General features: G+C 46.5%; 1 protein-coding gene across 5 annotated transcripts; it reads left to right on the top strand.

Annotated features, from left to right (window-relative positions):
• Positions 1–3411: 3411 nt before the first annotated feature.
• Positions 3412–27251, top strand: RABL2B (RAB, member of RAS oncogene family like 2B). 5 transcript variants are annotated; one of them, XM_034643991.1, is made up of 9 exons: positions 3412–3490; positions 5049–5211; positions 19734–19763; positions 21080–21159; positions 21860–21939; positions 24898–25009; positions 25335–25429; positions 25770–25853; positions 26046–27249. In XM_034643991.1, exons 2-9 carry the CDS (start codon positions 5105–5107, stop codon positions 26121–26123), a joined length of 666 nt encoding a protein of 221 aa, XP_034499882.1. In that variant the 5' UTR covers positions 3412–3490; positions 5049–5104; the 3' UTR covers positions 26124–27249. The 5 variants fall into 5 exon arrangements, 4 of the variants coding, with proteins under 4 accessions (XP_034499882.1, XP_034499881.1, XP_034499880.1 ...); XM_034643990.1 differs by having other exon boundaries at positions 25332–25429; positions 26046–27248; XM_034643989.1 differs by lacking the exon at positions 21080–21159 and having other exon boundaries at positions 19734–19873; positions 26046–27251.

Below are 27251 nucleotides of genomic sequence, written 5' to 3'. Positions count from 1 at the left end.
TGCATATTCTCAGACCACAACGCTCTGAAATTGGAACTCAACCACAAGGAAAAACCTGGAAGAAACTCAAACACTTGGAGGCTAAGAACCATCCTGCTCAAGAATGACTCGATAAACCAGGAAATCAAAAAACAAATTAAACAATTTATGGAGACCAACGAGAATGAATACACAACGGTCCAAAACCTATGGGATACTGCAAAGGCAGTCCTAAGGGGGAAATACATAGCCATCCAAGCCTCACTCAAAAGAATAGAAAAATCTAAAATGCAGTTTCTATATTCTCACCTCAAGAAACTGGAACAGCAACAGAGGGACAGGCCTAACCCACTGACAAGGAAGGAGTTGACCAAGATTAGAGCAGAAATCAATGAATTAGAGACCAGAACCACAGTAGAGCAGATCAACAGGACTAGAAGCTGGTTCTTTGAGAGAATCCATAAAATTGATAGACCACTGGCAAAACTTGTCCAAAAACAAAGAGAAAGGACTGAGATTATTAAAATTATGACTGAAAAGGGAGAGGTCACGACCAGCACCATTGAAATTGCAAGGATTATTAGAAACTTTTATCAACAGCTATATGCCAAAAAACTAAACAATCTGGAAGAGATGGAGGCCTTCCTGGAAACCTATAAACTACCAAGACTGAAACAGGAAGAAATAGATTTCTTAAATAGGCCAATTAACTATGAAGAAATTGAGTCAGTGATAAACAACCTTCCAAATAATAAAACTCCAGGCCCAGACGGTTTTCCTGGGGAATTCTACCAAACATTCAAAGAAGAAATAATACCTATTCTCCTAAAGCTATTTCAAAAAATAGAAACAGAAGGAAAGCTACCAAACTCATTCTATGAGGCTAATATTACCTTGATCCCCAAACCAGGCAAAGACCCCCTCAAAAAGGAGAATTACAGACCGATTTCTCTAATGAATATGGATGCCAAAATCCTCAACAAGATCCTTGCTAATAGAATCCAACAGTACATTAAAAGGATTATCCATCATGACCAAGTGGGATTCATACCTGGGATGCAAGCATGGTTCAACACTCGCAAATCAATCAATGTGATACATCATATCAACAAGAAAAGACTCAAGAACCATATGATCCTCTCAATTGATGCAGAAAAAGCATTTGACAAAATACAGCATCCTTTCCTGATTAAAACCCTTCAGAGTGTAGGAATAGAGGGTACATTTCTCAATCTCATAAAAGCCATCTATGAAAAGCCTACTGCAAGCATTATTCTCAATGGGGAAAAGCTGGAAGCCTTTCCCTTAAGATCAGGAACACGACAAGGATGCCCACTCTCGCCACTATTATTCAACATAGTACTAGAAGTCCTTGCAACAGCAATCAGAAGACAAAAAGGGATCAAAGGTATCCAAATCGGCAAAGAAGAAGTCAAACTGTCTCTCTTTGCAGATGACATGATACTCTATATGGAAAACCCAAAGGAATCCACTCCCAAACTATTAGAAGTTATAGAACAATTCAGTAAGGTGGCAGGATACAAAATCAATGCCCAGAAATCAGTTGCATTTCTATACACGAATAACGAGACTGAAGAAAGAGAAATTAGGGAATCCATCCCATTTACAATAACACCAAAAACCATGCGTTACCTTGGAATTAACTTAACCAGAGACGTAAAGGACCTATATCCTAGAAACTATAGATCACTTTTGAAAGATATTGAGGAAGACATAAAAAGATGGAAAAATATTCCATGCTCATGGATTGGAAGAATTAACATAGTTAAAATGTCCATACTACCCAGAGCAATCTACACTTTCAATGCTATCCCGATCAAAATACCGAGGACATTTTTCAAAGAACTGGAACAAATAGTCCTTAAATTTGTATGGAACCAGAAAAGGCCCCGAATCTCCAAGGAACTGTTGAAAAGGAAAAACAAAGCTGGGGGCATCACAATGCCGGATTTCGAGCTGTACTACAAAGCTGTGATCACAAAGACAGCATGGTACTGGCACAAAAACAGACACATAGACCAATGGAACAGAATAGAGAACCCAGAAATGGACCCTTGGCTCTTTGGGCAACTAATCTTTGATAAAGCAGGAAAAAACATCTGGTGGAAAAAAGACAGTCTCTTCAATAAATGGTGCTGGGAAATGTATGTCTGTTATAGGTCATGGATCTACAGTGTTGTTAAAGCCCTGTATGTCCTTGTGGACTTTCTGTCCAGATGTTCCATCCACTGTTGACAGCGGAGTGCTGATGCCTCCCAATAGTGCTGTAGCACCGTTTATGTTTCCCTTCAACATGTTCATGTTGGCCTCAAATATCTGGGGGGCTCTGTTTAGTGCATATGGGCATATATGTGTTTTAGAGTATCTCTGTTTGTATTTTATCCTTTATGTTTAGAATTATCTTCTTGATGAACTGACCCTTTTTTCAATATTTAATGCCTTTCTTTGTCTCTTCCAAGGGTTTTGACCTATGGCCCACTTTGTCTGATATGGGTAAGGCCACACCACATCTCTACTGGTTACTGTCTCTATGGAGGATCTTTTGTACCCTCTCACTTTAAACCTCTTTGTGTCACTGGGTCTCAAGTGAAGTTACTGTAGACAGAATGCAGCTGGATCTTGTCTTTTAAACCATCCTGCCAAGCTCTGCCTTTAACTGGAGACATCCGCTCATTTACGTTAGAAGTAATTTCTAATGTAAATGAGAAGGAAGGACTCACTTCAGTCATTTCCTATGTGTTTTCTATGTCTTAAACTTCCTTTCACTGACTCAAGATTTATTTCCAAACTTGAAAACATTTGGACTAATCAAAATGGTGCTGCTGTAATTTTTTGTCGTGCTTTAGTACTTCATATAGAGATTTTCAGATGTAGGACACAGTGACCCAGCAAGACAGCACATTGTAAAAGTTAGAGAGTCTCGGCTAGTTAACAAAACGGAAAGTGACAACGAAATAATGCAGCACGGGACTTGGACTTGGCGTGCTTGATGAGGACATAATCAGCAGCAAGCTATTCAAACAAACAAATGCAAATTTGTTTTTACACTTTCCATGTTTACTTTTAGTCTTTGCTTCATAATGCCACTGATAATTGAGGCATCTTTCTTTCAAGTATGGGATTTCTAAATATTTTGATAAAGAAGAAATGAAAAAGCCACAAACTACTTGGTTTGCCACAAATTCCTACACCAAAAAGGAAAACACAAGCCAGCTGCATTTACCCGTGCCCCCGCCCCACACACTCCCGCCCCGACCCCCAGCCGCGGGCCCTGCGACCAACAAGCCCGACCCAGCCCCGGGAGAGCGCGGGCACATGCAGCACTCCCTCCAGGCACCGCGCTAGACAGCCCGCGCTCCGGAGGGGTCCTTCAGGCCTCCGGCCGGGCAGCCCTCCTCCGGGTCCTTGCGCGGTTGCGTAGCAGCTGCGAGGACGCGGACCCAGCCGGAAGCGGAGTGCGGCGCCGAGTGAGCCCCGGCTGGCCCGTGGGGTCCGAGGCGGGACAGGGGCGGAGCCGGACCAGGGCGGGACGGGGACCGGGGCGGAAGGGGGTCCGGGGTGGGGAGGGACGGGCGCCGACTGGGAAGTGGCTGGCCGCAGGTGGGCCCATCAGCGGAGTCTGGGGTTGTACCTCGTTTCCCGCAGGTGGCAGGTCCAGCGTTGGGATCCACCATGCTTGGGCCCTGGGCGGGAGAAGTACGGGTCGTTGGGTTCGCGCATCGGTGTGGGGGCGAGGCAGTCCAGCCTGACGCGGAAGTTTGCTTCCCAGATGTGTTGGGTGCCCAAAAAATGTTGGTTGCATGAAGAGAGCTTACCCAGTGAATAGTGAGGACAGCGACAGCCGTTAAATGTCTTGGCTTCGAACAGGTCACCCTGCTCCAGGGGGGAGGCGGAAGGGGCAGCCCCTCGCTATGCTCACCAAGCATCTGCCACTTCCCAGGCACTGGTCATGAGACTGAGGGTACCTGGGTAAGCAAAGCTCAGTCCCTACCTGAGCAGTGGTACAGTCAGGGAACTCTGGGTCCTGTTGGCAGTTTCCACCCCGACGGTGTGCCCACCCCTGTCCTAGCTCTTGCCAACATTGTGTCTCCTTTCCTCTGAACCCGGCACAAGGTCTGCCCATGGTGAATACTCTAGGAGCCTGAAGGCATCATTTCTATGTGCCTCATTGGCTCAGAAGCTGTACTATTGCTCCTTCCTAGTACAGTTTGAAAAGTTCTGTTTGGCAGTGAGAAGAGAAGAACACAGCTAGAGATGATGTCACAGCTAGGTGTTGGCACTGGGTGGCTGGTGATGTCTTGTACAGACAAGGACTGTAAGGACTGGTGTTTGGGATGGGAAAGAATTAAGTATTTGTTTTTCACTTGTTCTTTGTCCGTGTGTGGCAGAATCTACTAGTCCAGGTCTGGCAGGCAGTTGCCTGAGTCTGCTGCCAAGGGAAGCAGTCTCGGTGGGGGTATGGATTTGGCATCATCACTATTTAGGAGTTACTTGAAACTAGTAGAGATCGAAGTAAGCCTAGAGGAGAGGGTCTTGAGACGCCCACACTGAGCGAGAAAGAGACAGCTACCGATTGCAGCAGGGTGAAAAGTGAAGGGGGGTGGAGGCATGAGGTGGATGATCACATCAGACGTCTTTGGCTGTGTGCTCTGTCATTCAGTGATAAGAGCTCGGGCCTACAGGGCACTGTCTCTGTGTCACACTGATTGTTTTTTTGTCCTGTTTTACTGGTGAGAAAGCTTGCCCGTGTACAACTTGTAAAATACTGTCTTTCCAGGTGGGAGTGGAAGGTGTGGCCCTGAACATAGCTGCAGTAAGGAGATGACATAGAGTAAAGCACCCAGGGAGGATTTGGGTGGGGACAAGATTACAACCTCACAGTTCAGCAAGTGGCAGCCAGGTTGGTAGTGAATAGAGAAGGATGGAAGTGTGTCCTTGGGCCTGTCTCTCATCAGCTCCTTCTCTCTCTTGTCCAGGAAGAGAGAAAGTAGATATGATCGAGGAAACTTCTCATCTCTTTAACAATAGCCTCTTCTTGATCTTCCCAGACAACGACAAGACCCCACACGCACGCAGCTACCCCGGGCTGAACAGCCAGGAGCCAATGGCCAGCGACAAAGCCCAACCCTGTGAGCTGGACCAAGAGAAATACGATGCTGATGACAATGTGAAGATCATCTGCTTAGGGGACAGCGCTGTGGGCAAGTCCAAGTATGTTGGGAGATGAGGGAAGAAAGACCAGGCCCAGAGCAGGTCGGGGTGACCGAGGAGCATGGCTTCTATAGGGGCGATAAGGGAGTAGTCTTAGCTGGAGCCCAGGTGTGGGGGGGGAGGGGGAGCAAGTCATAAGGACCGAGTAAATAGAGCTTTCTCCAAGAGTCTTGGCAGCAGATGTGGGACGGGTCACCCTGGAGACTACTGAAGCAGTCCAGGGTGAGGCAGTGAGAGCTGAGGGGTCCTGCGTGTTCTGTGTGGCCCGAGAGCCTGCGAGTGCGAGTGGATACCGATGACAGATTGATTGGAGATAGTGCGTATGCCTTCTTGAAGGAACTCCCCAAGATGAAGCAGAGTGGAAGGACATGAGGACTGACTATGGTCAGCCTGGAGACTGGCTGACTCTTAACTGACTCTCCTGGCCATGTGCACAGTTTGGGACTCCCCACCTGGAGAGTTGAAGGGGGCTCTGCAGTGCTGGCACCTGACCCTTTCTGCCTTCACAGCAGGAGGGTAGACCAGACATCTGCTTGAGTCCTGTCTCCCAGGTGCTCCAGATCCACCTTGTCATCAAGCTTCATCACTGATTCCAGGGGCTTTGCTGGTTTTTAGGCCATCTTCGTGAATTCACATTCTCTCTGCCCCACCCCATATGCACACACTGCAGATCTAGTTTAGTGTTTTACGGCTGCTTTGACCATCTGCAACAACATGTCTGTACAAGGAAAATGAGAGTGAGTGTTGCACTTTGGGGAGATTGCACAGGAAAGAGCACCCTGTTTCCCAGTGAAGCGTAGTGTTTCTCAGCAAACAGCAGGATTGGCAGGCAGATGAAGAGCAGAGGGGGGCTTTGGAGAGCATAGCTTGCTGTGAGGTCCAAGGTGGTCTGCCTGCTTCCTCAGCACTGCCCAACCCTAAGTTCAGTGCTGGTTTCTTACAAGCCTCGCTTCGGACAACAAAAAGTAAGAATCCGGAGGTTAGCAGGACTCAAAGAGTGCCACAGCATTGACCTCTACAGCCACAGCATCTGGAGACAAGCAGGGCTGTGGGGCAGAAGCACCAGGCTTTCTCTGAGGTGCTGTTGTTTCTCATGTAGCAGATTCTTGCCTCTTGATTCCATTTCCTCTTTGTGTCTGTGTTTCTGGCCCCCCAAGCCTTTGTTGAGGATGGGTTCTAATGACCTAGCTCTCTCACTGCCTTCACTCCTGCACGTACCCCCTTCCTGAGTGGATGCTACTACAAGATGTTCTCCCCTAACGACATCTGACCTGGCCAGCTCATGATCTGATTATCTGGCCTAGGTCCACTTTCATGGACATTCACTCTACAAGTGCTGAGTATTGCCAGGGTCACCTAGACCCTGCTCTGGGTGGTCAGTAAGAGCTCCTCTCTGTGTGCCCACTTATAAGCATGTCATGTGGAGACCCTGCCAGTCCTCCATACATTGTCTTTATGTTTTCTGTACCTGTGGGCATTGCTGACCAGTACTGAGAGGAGCCCATGCTCCCACTGTAGCTTCTCTTTCTGCAACTCAAGAAGCCATTGTCCCCTCGTGGGCGGGGGAGCTTCAGGCTATTTGGGGCCTTGCCTTTCTTTTATGGTTTTTTTTTAAGATCTTATTTATTTATTTGAGAGAGAGAGAGCACGAGCAGAGGGAGAGGCAGAGGGAGAAGCAGGCTCCCCGCTGAGCAGGGAGCCGGCTGCAGGGCTTGATCCCGGGACCCTGGGATCATGACCTGAGCCAAAGGCAGATGCTTAATGGACTGAACCACCCAGGCGCCCCTGCCTTTCTTAAAGATTTCTTTTAACCCAGATGCTCCCCCTGCTTAATAACAAAACATGGCCTTTCTTTATTTGCTCTTTAAGAGAGGTTAACTCCAGATATGGTTTGCCCCCTGACTCAACCACTTAAGCTCCTGGTCTCCCTTTGTGTGTGGGGTGGGTGGGGGGTGGAAGGAGAACAGGGCTTACTTTACAATGTTTCCTAAGTGACTAGCCCAAGATTTGACACGTGGTAGGTCTTCAGTGGGTCTTAGTTTTATCTTCCCATCTGCCACTAGTTTGACCTGATGAAGAAAATAAATAAATACAAATCTTTGTTCAAAAACAGAATGGTTAGCTCCAGATGCATTGCATTTTTTGGGTGATGGCTTTTAGGATGTCGCTTTCCCCTTGGTCACTGTCCCCCATTGTGCAAAGAGGCACCCTCTGCTACGGCTGTGTGGGATAAGCGAAGACTGGAGCCAAATAGGGGAGATTAGTAGGAGGGGAAGTACACAGCCTGACCCCTGTCCCATGCCTTGTTATCCCCAAGGGCCAGGAGGCTATGGGCTGGATGCCTGGTGGAAGGGGCCTCCAGAGAGGGGCCTAGCGTCTATGATACTGAACATGCTTCTGGGACAGGAGGGTAGGGACCATCACCCTTTCACGGCCCACTCTGCTGAGATGAGTCTCTTGAACTCTTCTTTACTCCTTCACTTCATGAGCACATGATCTCTCAAGGCAGTGTCTGAGCACAGCTCTGTCTCAGGGCCCTCGGAACCTCTGGTGATGGTAATTTCATTGGGTGATTTTCCTACTTCCACGTAAGAAAGTGGTGTATTTTCTTTATAATATGGATGCTGTTTCTTTTCAATTATAAACAGAATCTACCACCCTTCTACAAGGGAAGCTACAGTTTAAATCTTAGAAATACAAAATCATGGCTAGAATGTATTCAATTTATAGACAGATAAGGAGTGGCCCTTAATATGTGGGGGAAATGCGCAGTTGTAGTCTAAGGAGAATGGTTAGGGCAGGCCTGTTTCTGAAGGTGACATTTGAGCAAAGGTTTGAAGAAGGCAGGGGAACAAGCCATGTGTGGGGAGGAGCGTTTCAGCTAGAGGGACTTGACTAGTGGCTGGAACAGGGGGAGCAGTGGGAAGGCAATGGGAGAGAAGCGAGCGAACAGAAGAGTTGGGGTGGGACTTGGGCTCGGAGCAGGGTTTGGACTGAAAGAAGTGGAAAAACATGGGGTGGTTTGAGCAGAGGAGTGCCAAGTCTGAAAAATTTCTTTTTTTTTTTTTTAAATATTTTATTTATTTATTTGACAGAGATAGAGACAGCTAGCGAGAGAGGGAACACAAGCAGGGGGAGTGGGAGAGGAAGAAGCAGGCTCATAGCAGAGGAGCCTGATGTGTGTGATAAAGACACTGAGGATTTACTCTCTCAAGTATATGAGGCAGTGTTGTTAACTGTAGTCACTGTGCTGTACGCTAGACCCTCAGAACTTACCCGTCTTACAACAAGTGTACCCTTTGACCAACACTTCTCATGTCTCTGTGCCTTGGAATATTACTGGACCATTTAAAAAGAAGGAAATCTTGCCATTTGCGACAATGTGGATGGACCTTAAGGGCATTATTCTAAGTGAAATAAGTCAGAGAAAGACAAATACTGTATGATCTTACATATATGTGGAATCTAAAAGAAAAAAAAAGATGCAAGCTCATAGATACAACAGATTGGTGGCTGCCAGTGGTGATGGGTAGTGGCAGGGGTGAAGGGTGTCAAAGGTACAAACTTCCAGTTTAAAATGAATAAGTCAAAGGGATGTCATGTATGACCAGGTGACTATAGTTAATAACACTGTACTGCATATCTGAAAGCCGCTAAGAGAGTAATCTGGAAGTTCTCATCACAAGAAAAAAAAATTCTGGGGCGCCTGGGTGGCTCAGTCATTAAGCATCTGCCTTCGCCTCAGGTCATGATCCTGGAGCCCCGGGATCGAATCCCATATTGGGCTCCCTGCTTAGCGGGGGGTCTGCTTCTCCCTCTGACCCTCACCCAACTTGTGCTCTCTGTCTCTCAAATAAATAAGTAAAATCTTTAAAAAAAAAAAAAATTCTGTAGCTGTGTGTGGTGATGGATGTTAACTAGGCTTTTGGTGATCGTTTTGCAGTTTGAAAAAAGTCTTTAACTCGTTTTGAGTTAATTTTTGGTGAATAGTATAAGAAATCCAGTTTCATTCTTTTGTCAGTGGATTTCTATTTTTCTTAGCACCACTTATGGAAGAGACCATCCTTTCTCCCTTGAATATTCTTGGCTCCGTGGTCACGTATTTGACCATACATGTGTGGGCCTTTTTCTGGGCTCTCTATTCTGTTCCATTGGTCTATGTATCTGTTCTTATGAGAGAATCATGAAGATTTGATCCTATGTTTTTTTCTAAAAGTTTTTGTTTCAGCTCTTAAGTTTAGGTCTTTGATCCGTTTTGAGGTAACTTTTGTATATGGTGTGAGGGTCATGGTGCCCACCTTCATTCTTTGGCATGGGAATATCCCATTTTTCCCAGCATCATTTAAGAGACTCTTCTCCCATTGAATGGTCTTTGGCAACTTGTCAGAAATCAACTGACCATATATGTGAGGGCTTCTTTCTGAGCTGTCTGTTCAGCTGGTATGTCCATATTTATGCCAGTACCATACTGTTTTGATTATTATAGCTTTGAATGAAGTTTTGACCTCAGGGAAATGTGAGTTCCTCGATTTTGTTATTCTTTCACAAGATTGGGCTACTTGGGATCCCTTGAAATTCTGTATGAATTTTGGGATGTGTTCTTTTATTTCTGCAAAAATGTCGTTGGAATTTGGTTAGGGATTGCATTGAATCTGTGGATTGCTTTCGGTAAAATTATCTACCTCACAACAGTAAGCCTTCAAATCCATGCACACTGATGTCTTTCCATTTATTTAGGTCTTGTTTAATTTCTTTCAGCAGTGTTATATAGTTTTAGTGTACAAGTGTTACGTCGTCTTGGTTAAATTTCCTTTCCATATTGCTCATTGCCAGTGTATAGAAATACAATTTAGTTTTGTGTGTGGATTTTATATCTTGCAACTTTGCTGAATTTATTAGCTCTATTACTTTTTTGATGGATTCTTTAGACTAGACTTTTCTATGTATAAAATTATGTTATCTTTGAAGAGAAATAATTTTACTTCCATCTTTCCAATTTGGATGCCTTTAATTTGCTTTTCTCGCCTAGGGGCTTGTGTTGAGGGCTTCTTGTAGCTGGTGTATTGAATTAAGAGTATGCAGGTCCCTGATGGATGAGGAACAGGACCCACCCACACAGGGCCAGCAGGTAGTTCCCTCAGCATCTGAGCACCCACTCTGCAGAAGTGAAAACCTTGGGGTTGTTTTGACTGAAGGTGCACTCTCAGTATACCCACACGAAGGAGGTCAAGTCCCAAGATTCATTACTTTCAGATCCCAGAAGTGGGAGGGAAGTGCGCCAGGCAAGAGCAGTCTTCCATCCTGGTTCACAAGCAGGACTTACAGGGTGGTTGGGGTGGAGGTCACTAACTATTTGCAGGCTCAAATCTAAGTGGTTATTTATTTCATTTTTTTAATTTGCTTATTTCCTTAAGTAGGCTCACGGGGCTTGAACTCACGACCCTGAGATTAAGAGTCACATGCTCTACTGACTGAGCCAGCCAGGCATGCCCCCTTAAGTGGTTATTTTAAAAGGTGCCAAGGAAAAGCAAAGTAGGGACTTGGGGCGGGCATCCCAAGCTCGGGTTCTTATCTGAATGTCCAGACTCAGTGTGAGCAGGGTGGTCACGCTGGTCAGACACGTGAGGAGCAGGCTTTCATTCTTTCACAGCTGAGTATGAGGTTAATTGTGTTTTCATATATGGCCTTTATCCCGTTGAGGAAACTACCTTCTGCTAGTTCGTTGAGGGTTTTTGTCATGGGATGGTGTTGGTTTTGTCAAATGCTTTTTGTGTATTTATTGAGATGAGTATGTAGGGTTTTCCTTTTGGTCTGTCAATATGATGTGTTTGATTAATTTTCTGAAATTGAACCACCCTTTAAATCTCCCTTGGTCATGGTGTATAACCCTTTTAGTATGAACTCGGTTTGCTATTATTGTGTTGAAGATTTTGACATCTATATTTGGAGATACAGTTTGCTTGTACAACATTGTCTGCCTTTGGAATCAGGGTAATGTTGGCTTCATAGAAAGAATTAGGAAATGTCGCCTCCTCTTCAGTTTTTTGGACGAGTTTGAGAAGTATTGATGTTCGTTCATTAAAGGCTTGGTAGAACTTTCCAGTGAAGCTACCTAGTCCTGGGCTTTTCTTTATGGGAGGTTTTGATTACCCCTTACTTGGTATTGATCTATTCAGGTTTTCTTCTGCGTCTTAAATCTGTTTGGCAGTTTGCATATTTCTAGACGTGTGTGCATTTCATCTAGATTGTCCGGTTTGTTGGCATACAGTCGTTCATGCTGTTCTGTTCTAATGCTTTTTGTTTCTGCCAAATTGATGTTCGTGTCCACAATTTCAGTTCTGATTTTGATCACGCGTGTCTCCTCTCTCTTCCCTTGGCCTAGCTAAAGGTTTGTTGCTTTGTTGATCTTTTCAGAGAGCTGACGTTTTGTTTCATCGGTGTTCTCCCTGGTCTTTGTAGCCTCTGTTTTGTCTCCACTAAAGTCTTCATTACTAGCTCCCCTCACGAGCTTGTGTTCACTGTGCTCTTCGTGTCCAGTACCTCGAGGTGTGTATTTGTTACGATTTAAGGTCTTCATTTCTGAGGTATATGCTTATAGCTGTAATATTGGCTCTGGGCACATCTTTGGTTTCATCCTTAAGTTTTGGTTTGCTGTGTTTTCATTTTCACTCATCTCAAAGCATTTTCTAAAGGTCCTTGTGATTTCTTCTTTGACCCATTGGTTGTTTAATACTGTGTTGTTTAATTTACACACAGTTGTGAACTTTCTGGTTTTCCCTCTGTTATGCATTTCTGGTGTCATTCCATTTTTTTTGGAAAAGATACTTGGTATGATCTCAGTCTTTTTAGTTTTATTACGACTTGCTTTACGCTCTCACCTGTGTTCACTTGAGAAGCATGTGTTCCCTGTACGTCTGTTAGGCCTGACCGGTGTTAGTGCCATACGAGTTCTTGGTGCCCTTACTGGTCTGTGTCAGTCGGTCTGCGCGTTACTGACGGTGGGTTTGAAATCTGTGCGTTCTTGTGCAGCTCCCTTTCCTTCTGTCGGTGTTTGCTTCCTTTCTTTGGGGCTCTGTTTCGGGTGCATGTATGCTCATCACTTTTATATATTCTTGATAGATTGAAACGTTTATCAATGTGTAATATCCTTTCTTTCGTAACTTGTGACTGAAAGTTTGTTTTGTCTGACTGTAGTAGAGCTGCCCCAGCTCCTTTTTGGATACTGTTTGCGTGGATAATCTTCCTCTTTTATTTTCAATCTTTTTGTGACTTTGTATCTAAAGTGAGTCCCTTAAAGATAGCGCATACGTGGATCATGTATTTTAATGTATTCTGCCAGTCTCTCATCTCTAATGGGAGAGTTTTATCCATTGACATTTGAAACAATGATACTGAAAGTAATAATCAGTAAAGAAGGACTTATTTCTGCCATTTAGCTATTTGTTTTCTGTCTTTTTTTCCTCAATTACTTCACTACTGCCTATTTGGTTTTTGATTTTTTGAAGTGTGCTATTTTGATTCTCTTCTTCCTTTTTTGTATAATTCTTTAATTGTTTCTTAGTGGTTACCTTCAAGATTACAATTAACATCTTAAACTTATAACAAGCTATTTGAATAATACCAATTTGTTATAACAGGACACAAACTCTGCTCCTAGATGTCTTCATCCCACACCTTTGTTTTGTCTCGGCACAGACTGCATCTTTATACATTAAGTGCTCATTAACATAGATTTATAATTATTGTTTTATGTATTTGCCTTTTAAATCATATAGAAAAAGGGGAGTTACGAACCAAAAGTACAAGAATACTGGCTTTTATACTTACTATGTAGCTACCTTTACTGAAGATCTTTACTTCTTCATACAGCTTCAGATTACCGTCTCTAACGTCCTTTCATTTTAACCTAAAAAAGACTCCCCTGAGCATTTCTTACAGGGCAGGTCCGCTGGTAATGAGCCTCCTCGGCTGTGTTTATCTGGGATGTCCTAACTTCATTCTTGAAGAGTCATTTGCTGGGTGTAGAAATCCTGGTTGACAGCTTTTTAAATGTGTCATCCCCCTGCCTTCTGGCTTTAGTGGTGTCTGATGAGAAAGTGCTTGTCTGTCTTGGTGAGGGTATTATCTTTAGGTTTCAGCAGTTTGCCTAGGCTGTGTCTCAGTGTGGATCTCTGGGTTTATCCTGCTTGGAGTTTATTAAGCTTGCTAGGTGTGTGTCCTCATGTCTTGCATCAAGTTTGGGAAGTTTGTTTGTTTGGTTTTGTTTTTAAAGATTTATTTATTTGAGAGAGAGAGCCTGTGCGCACATGTGTATGCGTGCGCACGGGGAAAGGGGCAGAGGGGGTGGGAGAGGGACAGCGGACTCCACGCTGAGCACAGAGCCTGATGTGGGGCTCAATCTCATAACCCTGAGATCATGACCTGAGCCGAAATCAAGAGTTGGACGCCCAATCAACTGAGCCATCCAGATACCCCAAGTTTGGGAAGTTTTTAGGCATTATTTTTTCAAATCTCTCTCTTTTCTTTATGATGCATATGTTAGTATGCATTATGTTGCCCCACACGTTCCTTAGGCCCCATTCATTTTCAATTTTTTTTTTCTTCCAGCTTCTCCAATGGGTAGTTTCAATTGCCTTATCTCAAGTTTGCTGATCCTTTCTTCTGCCTGCTCAAGTATGTTGTTGAAACCCTCTAGAGACGGTTTTGTTTTGTTTTTTTCATTTTAATTAATGTGCTTTTCAGATCCAGAAGTTTTTTTGGGTTCCTTTTCATAATTTCTATCTCTGTATTAATATTCTCATTTTGTTCATACATCATTTCCTGATTCCTTTTACTTCTTTAATTCTTTAGCTGTTATTATTTAAGCTAATTACAACGTCCATATTTTTTCTGGGATTGTTTCTGTCCAATTCTTTATTTGTGTGTGAGAATGGGCCATATCCTCTCATTTCTTTGTTTGCTTTGGCATTTTTTTAGTGAGAATTAGGCATTCTGAGTATTTTAATGTGGTAACTTTAGAAATCGGACCCCCTACTCCTCAGGAATTGCTGATTTCTGCTTGTTTGGGGCTAGAGTTACCGATTTGTAACTTTGCCAAATGATTTTTGCAAGGCGTGTCTTCCTTGTGTGGAAGGAACTGTGGTCACTTATGTTTCTGTTGTACTATCTGTGGTCATACCACAGTGACCTGACAAAGATTTCCTTAAGTCTCTGGCTCCAAAAAAGGAAAGAAAAGCAAAGGTGTTCCTAGCCCTTGAAATCTCCAGTGGATGCCAGCAAGGTTACCCTGAATCCTGAGAGAGCTGAGACCTACATGTGCAAAACGTGCAACCCAGACTTTTTGAGGGCAGTATTTCTACTGCCACCCCTGACCCGAGCCTGACACTTGGAGCACAGGCCGCGAGGTGAGTGCAGCGGTCCCGAGGAGCGGGTGGCGGCAGCTGCTTGGCGTGTGTTGCTCTTCCCTCTGGGATCAGCCCTCTGCTTTCATGTAGTGCCCTCCTGCTTGCCGTGTGTCCAGTCAGGTTCCAGGGTTAGGAAATGGTTGGTTCTGATCCATTTTTCCAGTTTACTGGAAATATCAGTTGGGCGTTGACCCCCTAGAACTTTCTGCTCCACCATTTCATTAACAGCCTCAAGGTTCATTTTTTCCCATACAGATATTCAGTTGCTTGGACACCATTGATTGACGAGAGTTCTCAACCCCGCTGAACCGTAGTGATGCCTTTGTCCTCACTGCAGTGACTGCGCATGTGGTGGCACGTATTTTAAGGGCTTGTTTGTGGTCTGTCCTCTTCCACTACGGTGTAAGCTCCATGAAGACAGGGCTCTTCACCTGTTTTGTTCAGTGTTATGTCCTGGCGCCTAGCACAGTGTCTGGCAAGTGGTAAGCAATCAGTAAATTTGTTTTAACAAGTTTGTACTAAAATTATTTGTCTGTTCTTCTGTTGAAGAACATTTATGATGTTACCCTCGTTATGATACTAAGCCCAGTACTGCAGTGAGCATTTCTGTGCCTGCCGCCTGGGTGCACACGAGGCCTGGGGGGAATAGTTCCAACATCAGGGTACCCAAATTGCTCTCCAAAATAGTTAGGGTGCATTTACACTGCTTCCAGCGCAGTATAAGACTTTCTGTGCTCCACAAAATCCCCAGCATTTGGTGTCACATGACTTTCTGAATTTTGCCCGTCTACAGGGATGTGAATGCTCCTTCATTTTGTTTTAATTTGTATTAAAATTATTAAATCATTAAATTAAAACACAGAGCATCTTTTTATATATTTGTTATCCATTCATCTGTTCGTATTCTTGGTACTCGGGTTGTCCGTGTGTTCTCTTACCAGAGCTGTTTATATTTTCTGTATATTAATTCTTGTCAGTTGTTGGCATTGCATAGATCTTCTCCCTGTCTGTGTGGTTTTTGTTTGCTTTTTTTCCTTAACTTTTCATTTTGAAGTAATACAGATTCACAGGATGTTGCAAAGAGTGAGTGCGGAGAGGGCTTGTGCACCGTTCGTCCAGCTGCCCCAGCGGCAGCACTTAGGTAACTGTAGAGCAACACCAAAGTCAGCACGTTGGTGTCGCTTCTGCGCATGGATGATTCTCTGTCATTTTATCACAAGTGCAGATTTCTGTAACCATCATCAGAATCAAGGTACAAAACTTTGGTCATGCTTCCCATTTCTGGTCACACCCATGCCACCCCACTTCCCACCACCATTAACCCCGGTAAGCACCAGTCCGTTCTCCATCTCTACAATCGTGTCATCTTGGCAACATTGTGTAAGTGGAATTATACAGCCTGTGACCTTTTTCACTCCACACAGTACCCTTAAGACCCATCCAGGTTGTTGCACTATCAATACTTTGTTCCTTTTTGTTGCTGAGTAGTATTCCATGGTGTAGATGGCCACAGTGTGGTTTTCTAGAATGTTCCAGTTACCCGTTACGTGACATTTCAGTTGATTCTGGGTCTTGGCTATTACACATGAAACTGCTGTGAACACGTGTGTGGGTTTTTGTATGGACATGAGTTTTCATTTCCTGGCTTGATCATATAGTGAGTATATGTTTCATTTGTTAAGACACTCAGATTTTTTTTCTAGAATGTCTGTTTTCCCACCAGCAATGTATGAAAGACATGATTTTCCTGTACCCTTGCCAACATTTAGGGTTGTTGCTATTTTTTATCCTAGCTGTTGTGACAGGCGTGTAATGATCGTTCATCGTGGTCTCGGTTTCTATTTCCCAGGTGCTTGGTGACGTGGAACACCTTCTCCTTGGCTTATTTGCTCTTTGGTTAAATGTCTCTTCGTGTCTTCTGTGCATTTTCTAATTGAGTTATTTTTAACTGTAAAGTTTTGGTGATTCTTTTATTTTCCCAGGAACTGGTCTTTGTTGGATGTGCTCTTTGCAGACATGTTCTTCCCATCGAGAGCTTGTCTTCCCCGTCTTATGACAGGCTTTCTCATGAAGCAGAAGGGTTTACTTTTCATGAAGTCCACTTTGCCACTTGTTTCTTTTACAGATCATGCTTTTGGTGTTACCAAAGTCATGGCGTTGATCTTCGCCAAGCCCTGGCTCCAAAGGATCTTTTTCCTATGTTTTCTTCTAAAAGTTTTCTGTTTTTACATTTTATACTTAAGTCTGTGATCAGTTTTGAACCATCTTTTGTTTAAGGTATGAGGGTTTAGGGTAAAAGTTTATTTTTTTCTTTATAGATATTCAGTTGGCATCGTCTGTTGAAAAGGCTGTCATTCCTCCATCAAATTGCTTTTGCAAAACTGGTAAAAATCAGTTGGCTCTACTTCTGTGAGGCTATTTCTGGATTCTTTCTTTTGTTCCATTCATCTATGTGTCTGTCCCTCTTCCAGTGCCACAGTCTTGATGAAGGGAGCCATAGCAAGTCTTAAAGTTGGATAGAATGATTCTTCCCATTATATTCGTTTTCAAGTTTATTTTAGCTTTCCTAATCCCTTTGCCTGTATACATAAACTTTGCATAATCTTGACAATACCCTATAAAACATCTGGAATTTTAGTAGGCATTGTGTATATCTGTATATCACTTTTGGGAGAATCGACATCGTTTTTATATTGAGCTTTAAGTCCATAAACATGTATTCAGCCCTTCTTTAATATTTTTCACCAGTATTTTGTATTTTTCAGCGTACTAGTTCCTCTCTATTCCTATCTGTTTGTGTGTCTTATTGTGAATGGGTGTTATATTTTTCAGATGTATTTCTCACTTGATTGATATGATCCTGTGACTTTTCCTCGTTAGCCAGTTAGTATGATAGATTACACTATCCTAAACCTGACCCTGACCCTGACCCTGACCCTAGCCCTGACCCTGACCCTAGCCCTGACCCTGACCCTAGCCCTGACCCTGACCCTAGCCCTGACCCTAACCCTGACCCTAGCCCTGACCCTGACCCTAGCCCTGACCCTGACCCTAGCCCTGACCCCGACCCTAGCCCTGACCCTGACCCTAGCCCTGACCCTGACCTTGCACCTGAAGTACATCGCGCTTGGTCATGGTGTACAGCTTCTGTTACGTATTCCCAAGTTCTGTTTGCTAGTGTTTTGTTCGTGCTGTGTGTCTATATTCATGAGGGGTATTGGTCTGTAGGGTTGTTTCTCCTTTTCTGTACTGTCTTTGACAGGTTTTGATATCAGGATAAACTGACTTCATAAAATGAATTCCCTCTTCTTCTCTTCTCTGGAAGAGGTTGTGCAAAATTGATATTAATTCTTAACAGTGTTTGGTAGAATTCTACCCTGAAACCCTCTGGGCCTAGAGATTTATAATACTAGGGCTATTCAAATGATCTGTTTCATATTACGTTAGTTTTGCTTATTTGTGCTTTTAGGAATTGGCCCATTATTAAAACTTTCTGTATTTTCATTTATTTCAAGCACATTGTAGTTGTTCATTTATTTATTTTTTAAAAATATTTATTTATTAGAGAGCATGCATGCACACAGTGCAGGGGGCCAGTGCAGAGAGAGAGGAAGAGAGAAACTCCAAGCAGACTTCATGCTGAGCACTGAGCACAGAGCCCAGTGCGGGGCTTCATGTCACGACCCTAGATCACAACCTGAGCCGAAACCGAGAGTTGGCCACTTCATTGACTGTGCCACCCAGGCGCCCATACTTACTTGTCCACTTATGACAGCGGCTCTAAAAGCTTCTATTGATTGTCTTTTTTCATTTGTTTTGAGATCTTCCTGATTCTTAACACAATAAATTATTTTTGGTTGAAACTTGGACATTTTGAATATCATGTTATGAGACTCTGGATCTCATCTAACCCTTCTGTTATAGTTGCCTCCCTGTGGTATTGCTTCAGCAGAAGAAGGGGGAGAGACAGCCCTTGTGGTCTCCACAGGCACCATGCAGTGGGGGCAGGGGTCTCATTGCCATCTGGTACGATAGAAAGTTCTAGCTCCCTGTGTGGCCTTCTTTGACCCCAGCGCAGCTCGGTACTGCTGTTGAGGCACTCGTTATGTTCTCAAAGGGTGGAAATCTAAGCTCCCCATTAGGGCTACAGTTTTTCTTATGTGTTTGCATGGTGGTTATAGTCTAGATGTTCTTTGTCCTGGGCACTGGTATGCAGCAACAAACTAAAATTTCATAAACTGCTTTCATGGGCATCCCATTCTGGTTGAGCAGAATAGACTGTCGATAAGTAAAATACTGAATATTTCTGTTGTGATTACCCTCAGGGCAGAGATCGAGTACAAGGTGAGATAGAACTTGCCTGTTACAAATTAGATCATCAGGGAAGGTCTCATTGCTCAGGTGACATTTGAGCAAAGCCCTGTAGGACCTGCAGAATATTAGGGAAATGGTTTTTGGGCGGAAGCCACAGTCCCCCCTCCCCCCGGCATCAGTTTCCCAGGAAGAAGCAGGAGCAGCTGTGTTTGTCAGCACTATGCAGAGGCAGAAACAGTGGGTCAGAGGCCCTCACATGGACTGTTGTGTATACATGTAGTCACATAGGCTGTTCTGTTCTCAGGGGCTAGTAATTCCAATTCCAGGTTCCAGGCTTGGAGAATGGGGTGATGCCCCCATTCAGAGCCAGGGACAGGGTTCGTGGGTTAAAGAAACTCACTTTTAGATTTGTTGACTTTGTGGTTCACACAGACTTCTCCAGTGTAGATATATGGCAGCACTCCAAAAACAGGTCTTTATTTCTTCAACTAATATTAGTGCCCAGCTGTCTGTCGTGGTGCCCAGAAAGGAGCAAGGTGGAGTCCCTGCCCTCAGGCAAAGCAAGCTGTGAGCGCTGGATCAGTGTTACAGCTCAGGGGTGCCAGGAGCTTAAGGGGAGTCATGAAGAGAGTAGGTGGGCAGTTCCTGAGCATTGTCCTAAAAGGAAACTCTGGCTGTGCAGTGAATGAGGGAGGGCGTCACAGGTGGCCCTAGGCTGTCCGCCTGGACAGGGGTGATGCTGTGGGGCGAGGAGGAGGGGAGGTTGGAGGGTGAACCTGACCGCCCTGCACACTGTCCTTACAGACTTATGGAGAGGTTTCTCATGGATGGATTGTATCCTTCAAGGTTTGCAGTGTTCCTTGTTCCTGTGGCCCTTCCCCCCTCACGCCAACTCAACCTCACTGTTCACCCCTTTGCTGCAGTGGTCCAGGGAGGAGGGATAGGTGAGTGAACGCACAGGTTTCCTTCATGCTTGTTTCCTACCATCTGGCAGCATCAGTTACATGTGCTTACTCATATCTGCATCTGCTTTCTACCAGGAAGACAGTAGAATGGCTAATAGCACCTGGTCATATGCCTGGATTCAAATGCCACCTCCTCCTTACAAGCTCTGGTAACCTCTCTGACCTCAAAACTTGGGCTGACATTTTACAGTTCTCTGGTATGAATGAACTTCATAAAACAGGACCCGCTCCCTCCTGCCGTGGGTTGTCCATATTGTCTAGGTTTGGAGTGAGACACTCCCTGGCAACCGGGATGGTTTTATTTATTTTTTTTTTTTAAGATTTTATTTGTTTATTTGGCAGAGAGAGACAGCCAGCGAGAGAAGGAACACAAGCAGGGGGAGTGGGAGAGGAAGAAGCAGGCTCCTAGCGGAGGAGCCTGATGTGGGGCTCGATCCCAGAGCACCAGGATCACGCCCTGAGCCGAAGGCAGACGCTTAACCGCTGTGCCACCCAGGCGCCCCAGGGATGGTTTTAAAAATCTTCCCAGGTGAATCTACTGAGAACCATGGCAGAAAAGAACCCTGGAGCGACCCCACTCCCTCCCCTGAGCCTCCCCCTCGGTGGGGTCTGAGTATGTCTTGCTTCACCTCACATCACGAGTCCCTTTGTGCCCGCCCGCTCACCTCCTGCCAGCTTGCTGGTCCGACCACTCTGCACCTTGCAGTGTCAGGACGTCTCATTTCCCAGACTTTCTGTCAGGGTTTCACACACAGTTCATAAACAGTTTCTCAGCTGTCTGGCTTCTGGAGGCTTTTTTCCCTGGAATGGTCACATGCCACCTAAGGCTGGGTTTCCTCTCTGGCCTGCAAGAGCCCCATCCATGAAGGGACTGGGTCACCCACGGTTGCATTTTCCAACTACATGATGCTGTTGATGACGGCTTCTCGTAAAATTCCATTCCGTGTTGTCCCTAGTACTTAGATGGCCAGGACACACCCCAGCTTCTCCTGCCGCTCACCTGTCCATGGAGTTTGTGCCAGTGATCTTTGAAGCTGGCCCTCTGTCTGCAACATTCATTCAATTTAAAGTATGAAGAACTCCAGAAAGAAAAGGAGAGGGCCAGTTTCATCACACCTGTGTCCCCACCCCAAGCACCTTCCCTGCCTTCCTTTTTTTCATCTCTGTTCCTTAACCTGAATGCAGTCGGCCACAGCAGCTGTCCACGTACGCCCTGACCCTGTACAAGCACACGGCCACGGTGGACGGCAAGACTGTCCTTGTGGGTGAGCAGCACAAGGCCGGCCCATGGACTCTCAAGGGGGAGGAGAGGGGAGAGGAGGGAAGTCAGTGGGAGAGAGTCAGACAGGAAGGAAATGAGACCCCCAGCAGAGAATAGGGGTGGTAGGGAGGAGCCTGGGAGCCCAGAGCCCAGGGAAGGGGGGAGGAGGCACACAGTTCCAGCTTTCTGACCTGGTATTCTAATTTAGCCAGTGTAAAGAAATAACAACTGTGGTCTGAGTATTATCTTCCACAAAAGGTTTTGACTTTCTGTGACGTCACCACCTCCTGCTTGGCTAGGCCACGCATCCTGCCTGGCTGTGTCTGCCGTCTGTGGTCAACACACGTGGGAAGTCAGCCTGGTTTTGACCTTGGAAGGCCCTGCATCTTGTGGGCAGGAGAACGGGGAAACCTGCTTTCTCCCTTTTGGGACTTCCTGTCTGCATTCTCCTTCCTCCTGGCCTGGCCATGTGTTTCCCTCTTACCCACTCCCATGCACACACACGTACACAGACCTCCCATGGCACACCCAGGTGTGTTGTGTCCTGATGACGCACACCTGCGAGCCGTGTGGTCTTTGTTTCTCCCTGTCCTCCCCACATGTTGTGTTTCCGCACACAGAGATCTGTGCAGAGATGCTCAGGGTGTCTGGGTCTCTCTGCCCTCTGGCTGCATCAGACAGTCAGAGTTGTGTTCATGTTGCAGACTTTTGGGACACAGCTGGCCAGGAGCGGTTCCAGAGCATGCACGCCTCCTACTACCACAAGGCCCACGCCTGCATCATGGTATGAAACCAGCTGGGCAGTGAACAGAGTCTAGGCAAGCTTGAGGGGGGACCCAGCAGTGCTCCTGACCAGCCCTCCTCACCAAGGCTGTGTACTGGGGGACAGGGGATCAGGACAGCCTGGGGAGGTTTCTGAGTGACAACACGCCGGGTGAGCTTCTCTTCCAGTGGGGCTGGATGAGGAACCCCCATCCAGGGGGTGGAGCATACCCAGGGCCTCGGCATCAGGCATGGCATCTAAGAGGCAAACATAGTCCTTCCCTGGGGGGAGCCGCCACGCTGACAGGGTCCCGAGGCCCCTCAGCCGTCACCGGCTGCTCCCAAACCAGCCCCTCCCCTCTGTGCCGTCTAGAGCACAGCCCTTGGGGGCTCCCCATAGCCACAGGGTAGAAGTGCCGTAAGAGGACCTGAGGGAGAACTAGAGAAACACAGGGGAGCCGTGCAAGCCTGTGTCCATAGGGCCTTCTGCCCGGAGCCCTGGCTACATTCACAGGCTCAGCTATCCCTTAGCACAAAATCTTTTGAAATTTTCCTAATTGTAGTATTCTTAGTACCTGTCAGAGGAAAGAACGAGAAGGTGACTGGGTAAGGCCCTGGGGGCAATGCAGGCCAGCAGTTTCAGCTGGAGGTTCACATAGTCAACATCTCTGACCCTGGAGAAGAGGAGAGGGGGAGCCCAGCCATGTCTGTTTCAGTTCTGCACTGGCATTTGGAGCTCTGAGCTTACCGCCACTCTCTCCCTGGGAGTAGCCTCCTCCTGCCTCTGATACCTGTCCATTGGCTCCATCCGACCCTCTTCTGAGGCCTGGGGGTGTCTTTCCTGCCAGCATCCGTACGTGACTGTCTCCGCAGCTGCCTGCTGCATGGGGCCTGGCAGGTAGAAAGTGCTCACCTTGTGGTGCCCATACGGGGATCTGACAGTCCCAGAGGGAGCTCCACTTCGAAACCCCGGTCGGGGTGCTCCTCATCCCCGCCAGCTCTTCCTTAGCTCTCAAAACAAGGAGAGCTAGCTCAGGAAATCAGACCTGGATGGAACGTGACTGATGGTGATCACGGGAGGCAGCCTGGTGTGAAGCAGATTCCACAGGATTCATTACAACTGTGTTTGTAAGAAGTCTTTGCTGGGGATTCAAGACATCATGGTCATTTGTTGAATTGGGACCTGTGTGTACCGTGGAAGAGGCTCCCAGGTGGACCTCCTGCTGCCTCAGCTGTGACAGCTGATGACCCACACCCACTGCCATGCACAGCAAGCCCCTGGCGCTGGGTGAGGTCCATTCGCTCCCATGAAAGGCTGGGTGGTTCAGAAGGAAGAATAGCCGTTCCAGCACGTTACAGGGTTGTCCGCCTTGACCAACGGTTGTGCTGGGGCAGTTTGGGCCTGTGAGTCCATCCCAGAGAATGGCTTGGAAGCAGGAGGCTGGCCTTTGAGGAGCTCCTGCCAGGGGTTTGAGGGACCTATCCCTGCAGCAGTAATTCTAAGCATCTCAGGACTCCTGGCCTCCCCTGCCCTTAGAGCACATCTGCAGTGCTCATGCTTATTGCTAATATTTTAAAATAGGTAAAAACTATAAATCGTAAAATGTGAATCAAATTACAAGCTACAAAATAGTAAAAGGTAGTCTTTCCAACTCCGGCCGTGGCAGTGAGAGGAGCTGCTGCCATGTGCATTCGCCTGCAGTGGATGGTGGCACAGAACTACTCCAGCTTCCTGATCAGAAGGAACAAGCAGGCATAGAGCACTGAGGGCTCGCAACTCCTTCCCTCACTGGTCCGATTCACCTCAAGACTGAGCGTGGAGCTAGCAGCTGAAGACAGGTGTAGAGGTGGTCGTGGAGCAGAGATCCGGCCAGTGAAAACCTGCACCTCCTGCGTGTGGACCGCCGTCAACAAGAATGCCCAGGCCACCCCCGGCAGCATCAGACACAGGGTCTGCAAGAACAAGTACCAACCAGATGTGCACGTGGCTGCCGCTTGCAGAGTCAGGGGCCGTCCTGCGCGGCCCGAATCCCGTGATGGTGAAGAGGAAGCGGGCCCGCCCCACCAAGAGCTCCTGAGCACCTGCCCCCCACCTCCAAAGCAATAAAGATGTCAACCACCTCTAAATAATAATAGATACAAATGACTTTTAAAAGGTTTGAAATACAAAATGAACAAGAGATTAAACAAAGGTTTAAAATTAAAAGTACATCGATAGTGGGCGCCTGGGTGGCTCAGTCAGTTGAGCATCTGACTAGTGATTTCAGCTCAGGTCATGATCTCAGGGTCATGGGATCGAGCCTCTTGTCAGGCTTGTGGTCAGCGTGGGGTCTGCTTGAGTTTCTCTCTTTCCCTCTCCCCCTGCTCTCTCTCTCTCTCTTTCAAATAAATAAGATCTTTATTTAAAAAAGTCCGTTGATAGTAACTACAGGGAAATTTTAGAGGCATTTGAAATTATGACAAAGGAATTTTTTAAAAATATATATTTATTTTAGAGAGCATGTATGTGCAGTGGAGAAGGGAAGGGCAGAGGAAGAGAATCTCAAGTACCCTCCCCACTAAGCACAGAGCCCAATACAGTGCTTGATCTCATGACCTGAAGATCATGACCTGAGGCAAAACCAAGAGTCGGATGCTCAACCGACTGAACCACCCAGGTGCCCCACAAAGGAATTTCAAGACAAAGTTTAAGCAATAAAAATAATAGACTAAGAAAAAAACCAAAAAATGTACAGTTTGCAACAGACTATATTGATTAGTACAATGATACATCTTGGTTAAAATCGGTACACAGGATTAGATGGCAAGATAACAAAAAAGGAATAAACATTTTCAAAGCAACTTTGGGGTCTGGAGGTTTTGGGGGCTTCCCTGAGAAGGGCAGGCACAGGGCCACTCACCTGCTTGTGTGTGTGTCAGGTGTGGGTGGTGTGCAGATACTGATGTACCTGAGCTGTTTCCCTTCCTCTGTTCATTGCAGGTGTTTGATGTGCAGAGGAAAGTGACCTACAAGAACCTGAGCACTTGGTATACAGAGCTTCGGGAGTTCAGGCCAGAGATCCCATGCATCGTGGTGGCCAATAAAATTGATGGTGGGGCCATCCCTGCATCTGGGGGACCCACCACCACACATTTCCTCCTCCATTCCTGGGGCAGTAAACCTTCAGCGATCTGTCCTTCCCAAAATACAGCCCTTGTTTGCTTGCCATCGATCTCTTTCCAGTAAAGATGCCAACTGAGCCAGTCTTCCCTCTTCCCAAGACACAGATCCCTGTTAAATGAACTCTTTCTAGGACATGTCCCCTGATTGCCCCTGCCTGTCCCATTTTCTGGGTCACTTTCCAGTGACCCACCCTGCAAAACCCTCTCCCTTTCCCTTGATGGACAGGTCAGTGTCCTACCTTCTCTCTACAGCAGACATAAAGGTGACCCAAAAGAGCTTCAATTTTGCCAGGAAGTTCTCCCTTCCCCTCTACTTTGTCTCAGCTGCTGATGGTACCAATGTCGTGAAGGTAATGGTGGACTGCAGAGGTTAGGATAGGCCAAGTGGCCAAGGGACCAGGGAAGCTGCAAAGAGAAGGGCTGGCTGCAGGGATGGAGGAGAGGACAGGAATTGCTGTAGGGGCCATGAGTGGGCAATCCAGAGCGAGTGGTGGTAGGAAGGGGTCGTGGTTTGTTCTGACAGTGGGGGAGATGATGGGCCTGGGCTTGGCGAGAAGTACATTGAGAGAAGGTGAATTGAGGGGTGACCTTGCTTGGTTTAGGGGTGGAGTGTTGTGTGAACGTACGGCGGGGACGGTGCTGGGACCCACTGCCATGTCTTCCTTCCCACCACCTCCACCTTACCCCTAGCTCTTCAATGATGCGATTCGATTAGCTGTGTCTTACAAACACAACTCCCGGGACTTCATGGACGAGGTTTTGCAGGAGCTTGAGGTAGGTCAGGTGGAAATGTTGGACGGGACAAAGAAAACAGCTTCTCTGCAGAGGAATGCAGAACATAAGCCAGTAGAGTGGCTCCTTCTGGCCGTTGTGGGCAACACACGCTCATCATGCATGCGGCCCCTAGAACTGTCAGAACTACCGGGGCAGGCACAGGGCAGGCCTCACCTGCAACCTTGTCCACAGAACTTTGATTTGGAGCCGAAGGAGGAAGTGCCAGACCAAGTGCAGCGTGGCAACATCGAGAGCCCCTCCCCTTCCTGAGTCAGAGACAGAAGCCTCTCTCCTCGCAGACTTTGGCGGGGGGTGTCTTTCAGAATACCCTCCCCTCCGCAACTCTCCATCTATGAATTGGAAAATTCTTGCAGGCCATCTACCTCCTGCAAGCCCACCCATTCCGCTTGCCTCCCCCACTCCAGGGCCCATGATTCCTGCCGCTTCCACACTTGTCTCTCCCCCTGTACTCAGGGACCAGGATGGGGTCTGCACCAGCAAGCACCCTTGACAGGTGTGAGAGGTCCACAGCGGACCCTGAAGCAGAATTAGAGATCAGTAGCGCCCCCGGGTGTGTGGAGGCAGGGAAGAGCTTCAGGGAGCAGCTCTGCGTGTCTCTCAACTAAAAGGAAGTTGAGATGTTTTCTCTCCCAGAACTGACCTCAGGGCTTATTCATTGCCTTTCCACCAAGGGAATGATTTCTAATCCCTGACGGCCCCTCTTCCCATCCCTACAGATCAGGGGGGCTGCATTTTTTTTCCTCTTTAGTCTCCCAACCAACTTTTTTTCAGAGATGGTGTTGAGCAGACAGCTGTTCTATCACCGGACAGGTTTGCCATTAAAGCTCAGGGAGACAGGTGACAAGTCCTGCCACCCTTGGCAGTACCAGGAAGCACACCCATTTGGGTTATAAGAAGAGCTTCCCTTTGAAGTCCCCGTTTCAGCAGATGATGCTTTCCTGCCTTTTTTTTTTTTTTTTTTTTTGAGGACTGTTATGGGTGCTGCCTTGTGGGGCTGGGAGAGGGGCCACCCTGCTGCCTTTCCCACTTCTCTCTGGGACTCGTGGTTAACTGGGTGTTCATGGGATCATCTTGCACATCATTTCTGTTGTTTTCATTTTTATAGTAAATCTTGAATTAACATAAACATTGCATGTGTGTGCTTGTGGGTCTGGATTTCACTGAGCAAAAAGCCACAGAAGAACTTGTAATCACCCGCTAGGTAGTGAGGGAAGTGCCATGATCTGCCATGCAAGGGCAGCCTGGTCAGCTCTGCTGTAATGGAGACCACTGCAATGGAATTGAGCGTTTTGGGTTTTTGTGTTTTGTAAGATTTTATTAGAACATAAGTGAGGGGAGGGGCAGAGGGAGAGGGAGAAGCAGGCTCCCCGCTGAGCA

Source organism: Ailuropoda melanoleuca, chromosome 15 (assembly GCF_002007445.2).
Source record: "Ailuropoda melanoleuca isolate Jingjing chromosome 15, ASM200744v2, whole genome shotgun sequence".
NCBI lineage: Eukaryota > Metazoa > Chordata > Mammalia > Carnivora > Ursidae > Ailuropoda > Ailuropoda melanoleuca.
The sequence above is the reverse complement of the archived record's forward strand: the minus strand, read 5'-3'. Positions and strand labels throughout refer to the sequence as shown.